General features: G+C 38.5%; 1 protein-coding gene across 1 annotated transcript in view; it reads right to left on the bottom strand.

The window, feature by feature from the left end:
- Positions 1 to 12161, bottom strand: part of PPP1R13B (protein phosphatase 1 regulatory subunit 13B) — a 43128-nt gene that overhangs the window by 1921 nt on the left and 29046 nt on the right. Inside the window, exons 8-15 of the mRNA XM_062495690.1 lie at positions 11665 to 11845; positions 6851 to 7020; positions 5504 to 6005; positions 4207 to 4973; positions 2521 to 2658; positions 2312 to 2445; positions 1439 to 1605; positions 474 to 673 (exon numbers count right to left, since the gene is read on the bottom strand). Of these exons, the coding sequence (XP_062351674.1) occupies positions 474 to 673; positions 1439 to 1605; positions 2312 to 2445; positions 2521 to 2658; positions 4207 to 4973; positions 5504 to 6005; positions 6851 to 7020; positions 11665 to 11845 (2259 nt within the window). The remainder of the gene's footprint in view (positions 1 to 473; positions 674 to 1438; positions 1606 to 2311; positions 2446 to 2520; positions 2659 to 4206; positions 4974 to 5503; positions 6006 to 6850; positions 7021 to 11664; positions 11846 to 12161) is intronic.

The raw sequence follows: 12161 nt of genomic DNA on the forward strand, positions 1-12161 counted from the left end.
TTCCAGCTGTCTGAGCAGCATAAATGATGTGCCCACAGTTGTCCTCTTCAAGGCTCTTTCCTGTTTTAAACTCACACACACCTATGTTCTTATCTTGTGCCAGGTATTAAAAACATTCCCAAAGAACTTTCTGAACCAAGGCTTCAAGCTGCCTAACAGAGCCACCAAGCTTTCCATAAGGGCTCTATATTTTAGCCAAGGGGGAGAAAAAGTCTCATTAAAACATAAACTATATTAAATATATTGCTATATTAAATATACTAACTTGCTCAATAACAACCAGCACCAATCTCCTAACAGTAGCCTCTCCTGTTTGTTTATAATGGCACAAAGGCCAGAGAAAAGAAGGATAATCTGCTTTGTACCACTTCATAGTGTGGATGGTGCACAGAGGGATTCTGACCAAAGATCCATCTTCTGTTCCCACTTGAGATGAATGTGAAAAATAGAAGGGAGGAGGTGAAAGAACTTACCCCAAGGAGGTTTTTAGGCACATAGCCTTCCTTGTCATTGAGGCGGGCCCACCACCACTCCGTTTCATTGTCATCCTTGCGCCTCAGAATAGTGATGGCATCACCCTCGTGGAATGACAGCTCGTCATTGTTCTGGGCTTCATAATCCCACAGAGCATACACCACCCCTTTATTCATCACTCCCAGCTTCTCCTGAACTCCTGTTAAAAACACCAGATGGTAAAATAGCCTCTTTTTCCCCTCTGAGATTTTTACTATCGACACAGTGGTTCAAATACTAATCTCCTGTTAATAACATTTCATGAACAGTTTTCAGCACTTCCATGATGAAATGGTATCAGAAATTTAACTACATGATAAAACAAAATCTTACAGAGTAATTTAGAGAATGAGGTTTTTTATTATACATGCAGTAGAAACTGCTTCCTACAGCAGACGCTTGAGGTTTTTGGAATTCACACTATCAGTCAGATCTGACAGAGCCTTAATGAAGCTTAAATCCTCTGATGGAAATTAGAAATTTGTCTGCTCCATTGAAGTGCTTTTCTTGCAAACTATATTTTAGTAACTAAGCACCTTCTGCAAGTTAATTACTCATAAAGTATTTCTTTCTTTCTTTGTGTGATCTGCTAGAAATTTGTGCATCTAGAAGTTAGGGATCTCTCTGTCAAAATACTTGACAACTCATTGTTATGGTCAAAAACCTCCCTGTAAAAGCATTTCCTTGAAATGAAGCCAAATTAAAACTTTAAAAATCTTAACATTTGAAGGAGCCTGTGAAGTAATTCAAAACCCAGAAGGACTAAGACCAACATCACAGTGAAAAGGCGATTCTGGTTTCAGCATTTTGGAAGCACAGGGACATGATGGACCACATCATCCAGTCTGGGGCCTAAGCAGATGTTTCACACATATCAGAGGGACAAACCAGGATTAATCTTAGAGGAGGTGGTGTCACAGCTTACCATACAAAAATTGGGAACACTGAATATAACCTTCTTCCATCTCCTCACACTTGTCTGCAGCAGTTTCTATATCACTTATAGTTGAAGCAAAAATAGCTGCCCCAGATTCAACCAGTAGTTTACAGAGATGAACACTATTGCAAGAAGCTGCACAATGCAAGGGTGTCCTGAAATAAAGCAAAAAAATATACATGTGAAAAAAGACGCTTCCATGAATCCTGACTTTCATCTTGCCATGTAGAGCCTGTCACTTTTAAAAGGAAATTTTTATGTTTATAGTATGTGTATGCATTGTCTAAAACCTGTCAAGCAGCTAGGGTGGATTTCAGGATTTACCTGACTCCAGTAAAGCCAAGCATTATGAAACAGATGATAGCAAAACTAATAATTTTCACAGCTTACAACAAAACTGTTGGGTGTAAAAGGGTATTTTCCAATACAAGGAAACCTGAAAGGTAAAACAGAGGTGAGGATTTGTATTCCTCCCCAAGACTTCAGGAATGCTACAGCTCACCTTACAGGTAGCTGAGACCAACATCTGTAGTGGGATCTACAATGAAGAAGCTTAAACAAATTACCTTCTGTCATTTGTTATTTATAGTTTAATTATTTCAGTATCTGAACAAGAAATGCAACTCTCCCACTAATTATCACAAACTGTAATCTAATTTATGGTTTAAGTGTGCTTGCTTGGGAGCTGAACACTGTAACCTTGCATTTGAGTTCATCTCCACCTACAGCTTAGGGAGTACTCGTTTGCTGGGGATGAAGAGGAAGGAAATTGTTCCTAAAGCAGGTCTCAAATAAATCTTGAATGTGCATCTAAATGGTGCTTCTCCCAGATAGATAGAGGTTCAAAATCTTGACACTTACCACCCATCACTATCTGCTGCATTTACATTTACACCAAAATCAAGTAGGAACTTCACAATGTGGTGATGACCAGCACACACTGCATTATGCAAAGGTGTAATGCCTTCATCATTTGGTTTACTGGGATCATCAACCTGTTGAAAACAAAATAGTTCAGCACTTTCTTTTTCCTGAATACTGCATGAGGTTGCCACTGTTTAAAAGCTTACCTCATATATGATTCGTTGTACCAGATCAAATTCGCCCTCCAAAGAAGCATCGAGGAGGAGAGCCAAGGGATTGAACTTCACTCTCAAACCATGGCCTGTCCTTTCTGAGTTGGGTTTCTTTAAGTTGGTACGTTTTGTCTGAGTAGAGATGAAGGTTGGAAGGCATCATTTCAGGTTGTACAAGTAGAAAAATGATTCATTTATGAATCTCCCTTAAATGGTATTTAGAACTATGCAATCATTTATATTTAAGTCTCTAAATAAAAGGCTTGATACATTACTACATTTTATGCAGTTAAAAAATGAAAAAGCAAGCCAATATAGTTTCAAAGCTTCTAATTAAAGATAGTAAGTACAAGGAATTAAGTACTTAAGTCAGTGTTTTAAGCATCATCTTAATTGCATCCAATATAAGCTGTGCATATTACTGGTGGGTTATCTAAGACACTGAAAACTTGTGCTTAGCCTGAAAAGCACCACACAATTAAGCCAGAATCTGCACTTAGAGGAATCAGTGCCTTGAATTAGCAGCAGTCTGTGTTGTAGGTCAGGACTGGCAAGTTGGGAGTTTTGTTGTAGGAATGAAAAGTACAGAACATGAAGCTATTTTATGTGACATTCTAGCAAGTGTTATCAGAAGCAGCATTTTCAAGATCTGAAGCACATTTAAATGTATTTTGAGAATATTCTGTATCCCTTACATGTGTCCTTGTCACTTTCTGGGGAAAAAATAATCTATTATTAACTACAGCTTTTATAGAATGCTTTAAGTCTCTAGCTCTGTAGGATCTGTTTTCACTTATGGTCCTATATAGGATGGCTATTTCAGTTGGGAAAATAAACCCTCCACATTATGAATGATATTAGTTGCTAGCACATCCCATTCTCTCAGAAGCATCCTGGCCCTTATGGTCATGGAAAACCATACAAAGCCTTGTGCATACTGCAGTCAAATTCTCTGAACAATGCAAGGCTCCCACCTGAACCTGAAAGTGAGGATGAACCTTGGTTTCAAACAGTGAGTTTGAAACAACAACAAATCACAAAGAACAAAATCCATTTCTTCTGTATTTTTCAGTTCTCCAAATGTGGTAGATTTTGGTAATGGCAAGTATTTAAAAGATTTTAGTGCAGCAGGAGGATGGACTTTGGAAGCAATTCAAAGTATGTGACAAGCCCATTAGAAGAACATTTCTGCTATCACAAGCCAGCTGTGCTGCTGCTAGAGTTAGCCCTGGTCCATATCCTCTAAGAGGGTTAAAGGAGTGCAGCTTCCCCATAACAGCTATTTCAGCTTGCCTGCAAAGTAAAAAGCTTTGCACTGATATAACTATTTGTATTGAAACTAAAGGAAAGCGATCTTTAAAGGCCTGGATAATTTTTAAAAAAAAAAAAAAAAATCTGCAATTCCAGAATTAGTTCTACAAGAACGTCCAAAAAGTTGAAAAGTACATACACAACCTCCCGCTACCTGTTTGCATATTTTCCTTATTGAGCAACTAGAGCAGTAAAGAAACTAATCCATCAGAATTCTCCCTGGAACTCCCCTGGATTTCTTTCCTTTTAATATCACAAGACTTCAACTGCAAAGACACCACTGAGCACAAGCTTACCATATTCCAGTTATGCTTAAGCACAAAGCTAATTCTGTAGTTCACAAAGTTGTTCTTTTGCTTTGTTACTTACTGCAGGAAGTGGAGGAGGAAGAGCAGGTGGCAAAGGAGCTTCATCTTCTACTGGAGAACTGACCTCTGGTGTGGGACTGGGTGACTGCTCAGTAGAAGGAACTATAGCAAGATTGTTGTTGTTATCTTCAGTTGTCTCAGGTGTTTGATGTGTGGTTTCAGTGCTTATCAGCTCCTCGGTAGCAGGAGAAGGTAACTCATTATCATTGGCATCTGATGAAGGGGGTGGTTCATCAGGGACAGGAACTGTAGGTTGCACGGGGACTGGTTCTTCAATATTACCATTGGTGCTGGCATTCCCATTATCAACGTCAGCTAAGTTGCCTATGAAGTCCTGTGGATTGCTTGGCTGATAAAAAGGAGCACTTTCTATCCCTCCAGCCAGGGTATTAAAGCGCTGATACAATAATTTTTGTATGTTTGGTCCACTCGGGCCCTCTGGCTCGGTGATGGAGCTGCGTTTCTTTAATGGCCTCGGAGCATTGGCCAATTTTCTCCTCAGAGCCTCGAGGTCAGCATCACTCTGATACCGTAGGGGTGAGTGCACAATAGGGGTGAGCTTAGTTGGACTGAGAGGACGGGGAATGTTTTCCACGTTGCTGTTTTCACTGGGTGGTGGAGCATTTTCCAGCTCTTGATCTTTTTCAGTGACCTCAGTCTGAGGCTGAGGTTGTGGCTGTGAGGGAGACTGGGCAGGCAAAGAGCCATGAAGGAATGGCAAGGGTGAGGGAGAGGTTGAACCAGACTGTAATACAGGCTTTCCATAGACTAAAGAAAAGAAAGATGGAAAACAGTTAAGAGCTGTTCTAAAATTACATAATAAAACATATATAAATAAACATGCTACTTGTTTGACACAGAAATTAAAAAAAATATTGTTCTGAGAACTGTCAAAACAGAAATAAATACTTACCTGTTGGTGGTGATGATGCTTCTTACAATTATAAGCTACAAGTAGCATCTGGAATGCTTTTCCTCTTTCATGAGGGAACAGTAAGAGAAGAAAAACTCTCTTATCTAGACTCTGTTTTTTCAACTTATTTACCAAAGTATTAATAAACTACCCAGGCTATATTCTTCTATTTGTATCTTGTTTTAAAATTTAAAGACAAATCAATGCATACCTATTGATAACCTCAAAAATACGCTGAATGATATTGCTGCTATGCTGCAGACACAAAAATAACTTTCCTCACAGATTTAGACAAGTCTTCCAAACCAATATGGGAAGTCAACTAAGCCAAACAAGTAGATCTTAATGTATTTCAAAGAAAAAAATAAAGCAAAATATATTCTACCTGCTTTTACCGACTTATTTAAAGTATTGTACACAGCTTGTTGGTAATTCTTTGGTGGTGTTGCTTGCTGAAGATACACTGAGTAGATGGAACTGGAGTTCACTGTCTGTGGCCCTTTTCTGGGAGACTGAGGTCTGGATCCTTTATCAGCGAGAAAAGGTCTGATTGCCACAGTCAAAGGCAGTTCTGGCCTGCCCTCTCCTCCTGGGAACAAGGGGGGACCAGCGGGTTGATACGTGGGGCTGGGAGGGACAGAAATTCTCTGCTGGATCTGCTGTGAAGAGCTGGGCTGGTGCACGCTGCTGGGTGGCGGGAGGGGAACCGGCCTTTGCCGATTTGCTATACTGGTGCCAGGTCTGGGCAGGCTGCCATCCTTCCTTCTTTCTAGAGAGTTTGTAGAACCTGTTCCTAATGGAACTGGGCTTGGATAGGTCCCATAGTTCTGAGGCAACTGCTTGCTTACACCAGGAACTGTTGGTGGCACCTTCCCCAGGTCAAGACCCTGTGTAAGAAAAATAAATAGCATATACCATTGAATTCAATAAAGTAGTTCTGAGCAAGAACGTTCCTTTCAACATACCATACTAGCAATCCTGTGGGACAGAAAAGGAGTCAACATAAACTGTGTTCCTTTATCACTAGATATGATTCTACCTGAGTTTATCTGAGGATCTCATCTTACCTCAGACAAAGGCCACTGTTTAAAGGCACTTTCAGCTGTAACACATTCCTATCAATTCAGAACTATTTGCATACATGCAAAGCCTGATTAACTTGTTCTAGGTTCCAGATCTCAGTGTCTAGTTGATCTTGACATACTGTCAGAGTTTGCAAAAACAACTTAAAGACCAAGTCCTTATTCTTTAAAGATTATAGTCTTAAAAGAATTCATCAAGTACTAGCACAACAGTGAAGACAGACACCACAAGTAGTCTCATTTAAGGATGGATTTAATGACTTATTTTGTGAGATTTTTATGAGAAAAAGAGTACATTGAAAAAGTAATAATCTATACAAAGGAAAAAGACTAACAAAGATATGAATTAGAAAAACATGAAGGACCAGGGAGAGGATTAGAAGAAGCAAAGAGAGAAAAGGGGAGACTATATATGTAAAAGAGCAGGAAGGAATACGGAGTACTGACATTGAAACAAACCCACAAATTTTAATGTGGTAAGAACAGAAAGGAACATAAGAAATACAAAGGTGATTTTCTTTATGACTTTTTAAATATACAGCAGCAGGGAAATGGAATGTTTATCTAATTGAAGTGAGTTCAGCTATGAAAGCCAAAGGTTCATAATTTCAGCAAAGCATATCTATAAATACATCACACATGAAACCCACCAGCTTATCAGTACTTCCTAATACTGAAGTTGGCAAAGGCTGGCTGGATATAGTTCCTTGTTTTAAAGCAGTATCCATGCTCGATTCTTTCCAGTCTGTGTTGGAGATCTGAGGGGGTTTTACCACAGGGGCTGAGGTCTGTTTAAGTATCGGCCAATTTCCATCATTAGCTTGAAAACAGACAAAAATACTAGATTTAAGATAATCCATACTAGCACTGTAAACAAGCAAAACAACATGTGAAATAAAAGATTATATTGATTACATGATCCACAGATTACAGTGGGATTAGTTTTATTTGAGAAGTGAGATAAATCATTATTAATATTTGATTCAAAAATCAATACTGAAAGGCCAAATTACTGCATTTTGAATGTGCTGCAACATTCAAATCGCACTAAAAATTTCTATAGAAAAAATAGGATTAAAATTTTGGCTCGAGACTTGCATATTCTGCTATTAGAAGGCAAACAAATTGAGAATAAAAATCCTTGCAGAAACACTTAATCAACACAATTCTTTGGATACTATCCAGAGACACTGTCAAAATACACTAAATGTTAAGTCTATGTAAGCCTCGAGTGGACTTATTCCAAATTTAAACTATGGTTACCAGATTCATGCACCCATAACAGGATGTAAAAACTCCCTTTAACAGCAGGGTGGAACAAAAGCACGCATTCCTTTCCTGGAAGTGGTGGCTAACTCACCTTGTGTTTTTCCTCAACATACTCACCCGATTAGAATTGCCCCAGAGATTTAATACTAAATAAATTTATTAAGTCAGTGGACAACTTTAACTTACAGTGCCAAGACAGAAGTCATGGGCTTTTATCTGCATCGTATGCAAAAAATCATGCTTAGCTGCACATAATCTGAGGCAACAAATCCTTAATGAAGTCCTAGATGCATTGATGTTACTTAATTAACTGTATGAGACTATTTTGTTTCAGTTTTCTAAGTAAGAAAGAGAGTTTAAATAGCCTAAGAGTTCAGTATGGTTTACAGTAACTAAACAGATCCCATGTTGGATCCTAAGGATTTGATTTGCCTCTACAACATTAAACTTCAGGCATCGCTTCCTCTGAGGAGCCTGGAGATCATTTCTCCATCCCTATGGCTTGTAATTGTTGTAGTGGAGCACTTAAATCAGTAAAGGTGATGTGCAACACTTAATTGACTTTACTACAGGACAGCATCTAAAATGAAGGGGGATTGGGCATGTCTGAAGATTCAATGAGAATTCTGGACTCCACAGTAATACAATATCCAATGAAAATCAGGTATTTAGAGGCCAAGTTTGCTATTTCAGTTCTAAGCCTCTGGCGAACAGAACCAGCAAGGCTATTTCTAGAATTATCTGTCTAGTATAATAGACAGTCTCAAAATAAGCTGCATAGGAACATTCTAATGAGAATGAATTTTCCATCACCACTCTACTTTCTATCCATGAGCCTTACCCTCTTTGTTGAGTATCTCTCAAAACAGGATTAACAGTTGCATATTTTTACACTGAGAATACAGTATATAGTCCAGAAATCACTTTTCACACTTGCAAACTGCCAGGAAGTGAAGTAATGAGGTGCAGCTTTAATACTGGCATTATCTACGAGCTGAAAATGTTGTGGGTTTTGTTATTGTTTTTAATCACCTGGTTATCAAAAGTGAGACCAAAAAGGTGTCTAAACACTTAGGCCCTAAATAAAGGCATATTTTCCAACTATGCGCTGAATTAGTGCTTACTGTACAAAATACAAATACAAAACATCCTGTAACTGCAGCAAGGCTACAGTTCAGTAAAACCTTTGTTTTGGAGATGAGTGAAAGGTATTATAATTGATACATGCTAAACCAGAAAGCATCGATCTGTTCTAGTTATGAGGAAAGCACTTGCAGAAGCAACAGCAAAAGACATGACAAATTTAAACATCTTACCTGCAAATTCAACACTCCTCTATTAGAAAGACAGATACACAGGAACTTATTGTAATCAGCACATTTATCCCCAGATTCTGAGGTAGCAGACTGGAAGTTCATTGAGACTCTCTCCTCCCTCTGACCTACACTGTGAGGGTGGGGAGTCAGTAGCACAAGTTGTCACAGAAGTTTTGGATGCCCCATCCCTGGAGGTGGTGTTCAAGGCCAGGCTGGATGAGGCTTTGAGTCACCTGGTCCAGGGGGATCTGATCAACACCATCCTGACAAGGCCACCCTAGCTCCTGCTCTCAGCCACCCCACAGCCAACTGGCTCCATCTTCCCCTCCAAATGCACCCTCTTGCTTGTGCCTGTAAATGTAACACCCAGTGTATTTCACCTCTCACCAGACCATTGTGCATTTACATAAATAAGACAGTGACACACAGACACAAAAGGTTTTGTGCATTTTCTCTGACTTTACCCAAAATTTCTGTAGGTCTGGATCCAGGATATTTACTATAGCAACTGAAGCAAGCTCCACATCCAATGAAAGGCAGCAAGACTCTGGGTATTGACTTGGACAGAGTGAGCTTTTATCCCAACTCTGGGGTCAGTGCAACACAGAAACTTGAAGTTTCCAACAAAGTAACTCAAACTAAGCCGGTATTTTATATATCCATCCAATCCAAAATATACTAAAATACGCTTTAGTGATTGCCAGAAATTTCTAACATTTAGAAAATTTTGAGGTTTTTCAGAGAAGAAAACACATCCCTGGTACACTGCTCCAGTACTCCTGGGATGAATTTGCTGCAAATCTGTTTCCTTCAAAGATGAAAAGCAACTTCTCAACCAATTTACATTTCAACAGCATCTTCTACACACCAGACCACAACACAAGTTCTAAAGATGCTGTTTAATATGCATCTGTGTGCAAGAGCTCAGATGACCATATTAAAAACTGAGTTCTTAGCTAGCCAGAGATCTTCTACGGACTCACAGTGCTGGGTGTCAAACAGAGTAGGTGCCAGGCGGATGACATTGTGAACAGCAGACTGAAGAGAAGTGGGAGGTGACAGAATAGGATCCACTATTATGTCTAAATCAGAAACCTTCCAGGTGTCTGGAGATTTTTTCACACACCCACAGTCTGTCTCTACCGGACGCACCAAGGCAGATCCAGTTACACAGAAAAAGAAAGAAAAAAGCGGTGGAAAAATTATAACAATGACAATGGAGAACATTAGAACAGGAACACTCAGATAATGAGAAATAAAAGCATGACAGTTGAAAAAAATTCTCAATTTCTTTTCTTCCTGGGAGCATATACACTTCTCCTTACATAAATCTGTTTTACAGAACCTCATTCAAGTACCTTCAAAATAATAAATACGAAGCCAGTCCTAAGACAGAATAATTACTTTTATAATATTACAAGTCCTGAGATAGGTCTAGAAGTGGGTGTATATAATTTGGGAGGTTGATATTACAAAATTTTGGTTTTTAGTTGGTAAACTTAAAAGTTAGGAACTGTCCTTTTCCATATGTGGAAGAAGGATCCATGAATCTGAAAACAAAACTGCTGCAGATCTGTACCTTCACCCACAATTAAGTCATTCCGTATTCTTGAGACTTTTCCATAAAACCACAGTGATGGGGTTTGTACAGATTTTGAACACTTTTAGCTGATAAAGGTAGTATTCCTAAATCGTTAATATCAATGGGAAAATTTTTTTAAAGTATTTTTTGAAGTTCTGTTTGGTCAGTTTTACTTTCTGACCTTGAGGGTTGGTTTTTTTTTTTTTTTTTTTTTTGGGGGGGGTGGCAGGGGGATGGGGGGCCATTTCTGACATTCTTTCCTACAGAGATGTTCCGATTGTCTTCTTTCCATCTCTTCCTCCCTATCTGGAAAGCATGATGGGAATTTTGCTGGAATATTCAGTTTTAAGTACTTGAATGTATGTGAATATTGCAGCAGCTTTGGTCTCTCAGTCATTCCTTATCCCCTTTTTGATCTTTCCTAGGAGACCAGGTAAAATAAGTCCTGTGGTTAGACCAATGAGAACAGGCATTTTTATTTGTATTATATCCATTTTCCTAGCTTATAATTTCTGAATAATTCCAATTTTTCTAAGGTATGAGTGGACAGGTGAGATTTACTAGAATTTGGAACTTAAAGCACAAATATGACCAGCTTCCTTCAGTGTCCAACACAAGTAACTCTATTAAAAAAAATTAGATTGAATTACTATTGATGGGAGACATGGGAGCCAATTTTGGACACAAAGTTCTGGGGAGTTCTGGAGAGACAGCTTCCTCACTAAATAGGGTAGAAACAAGTAAACAGCATCAACATCATGGTTATTCCATTTCAGAAATGCTTCAAGGACCACAAATACTCATATCACAGATGGAACGAAAAGCTCTCAGTTTTATTCTATTTTCCTATTTAGTCTCCTTCTGAGAAGTATTATTATTATTATTTATTCACTAGCTTTGTTTTACTTGACAAAAAGCAACATACTGTAAATAGTTATTTATAATACAGTTTTCCATAAAGCTGATTTCATTACTATATTCAAACACACAAACTAACTGAAAAAGCTATTAAAGACACAACACAGAATCTGTGAAGAAAACGTGCTCCTTTTAGGGATGTACTGGCCAGTAAAATTTCAAAGAAAACACTCAATTTCCTAAGAAAAATTCGTGGAGAGAAGCAAAAATGCCACAGATCAAATGACTGATGTACAATTCACAGAACAGCATTAACACATCTGAAACTTGCCTCCTCCCCTGTGCCAATAATGCCAACACTAATCTCCTAAGATTACTCCTTTTCTTTATCACCCCTTTTCAAACCATATGTATTAATAAACATCACACAGGTACTTACCAGATTTTGATCTTCCATGTGTTGAGTTAGGAGCAATGGTGAGAGACTGTGGCTTAACTGGATCAACTGGTACAGCGTAAGTGCCAGCACTGGGAACTTGGATGTAAGGTCCTACTGCTGCCACCCTTCCTGAAGCACTCAGGGATGACTGAGGCGATGAAGTTCCATTAATACGATTCAACTGAAAACAAGCAGAAAAACTGAAACATGAATGTCCATTTAATCTAGACCTTTCTGCATAAACAGGGAGGTCTAAACATAACTATCTAGAATCATTCACTGTAGCTAGGACACCTTCATTATTAAGTTACCATACTCTATGCTTCTACAGAAAGAGGAAAAAAAAACTTAGTAGAAAGTACAAATTTTATTCTTTAAAATCAACACCTCAAAAATTAAATTTCTTAGTTACAGCACATACATCTCTTGTAGTACCTTTATAAGGTGTTTTTCACTGTGTCTTTCTCAAGCAAATGATCTAAAATGAGTTCTTAAAT

Source organism: Cinclus cinclus, chromosome 6 (assembly GCF_963662255.1).
Source record: "Cinclus cinclus chromosome 6, bCinCin1.1, whole genome shotgun sequence".
In the NCBI taxonomy this organism is placed as follows: domain Eukaryota; kingdom Metazoa; phylum Chordata; class Aves; order Passeriformes; family Cinclidae; genus Cinclus; species Cinclus cinclus.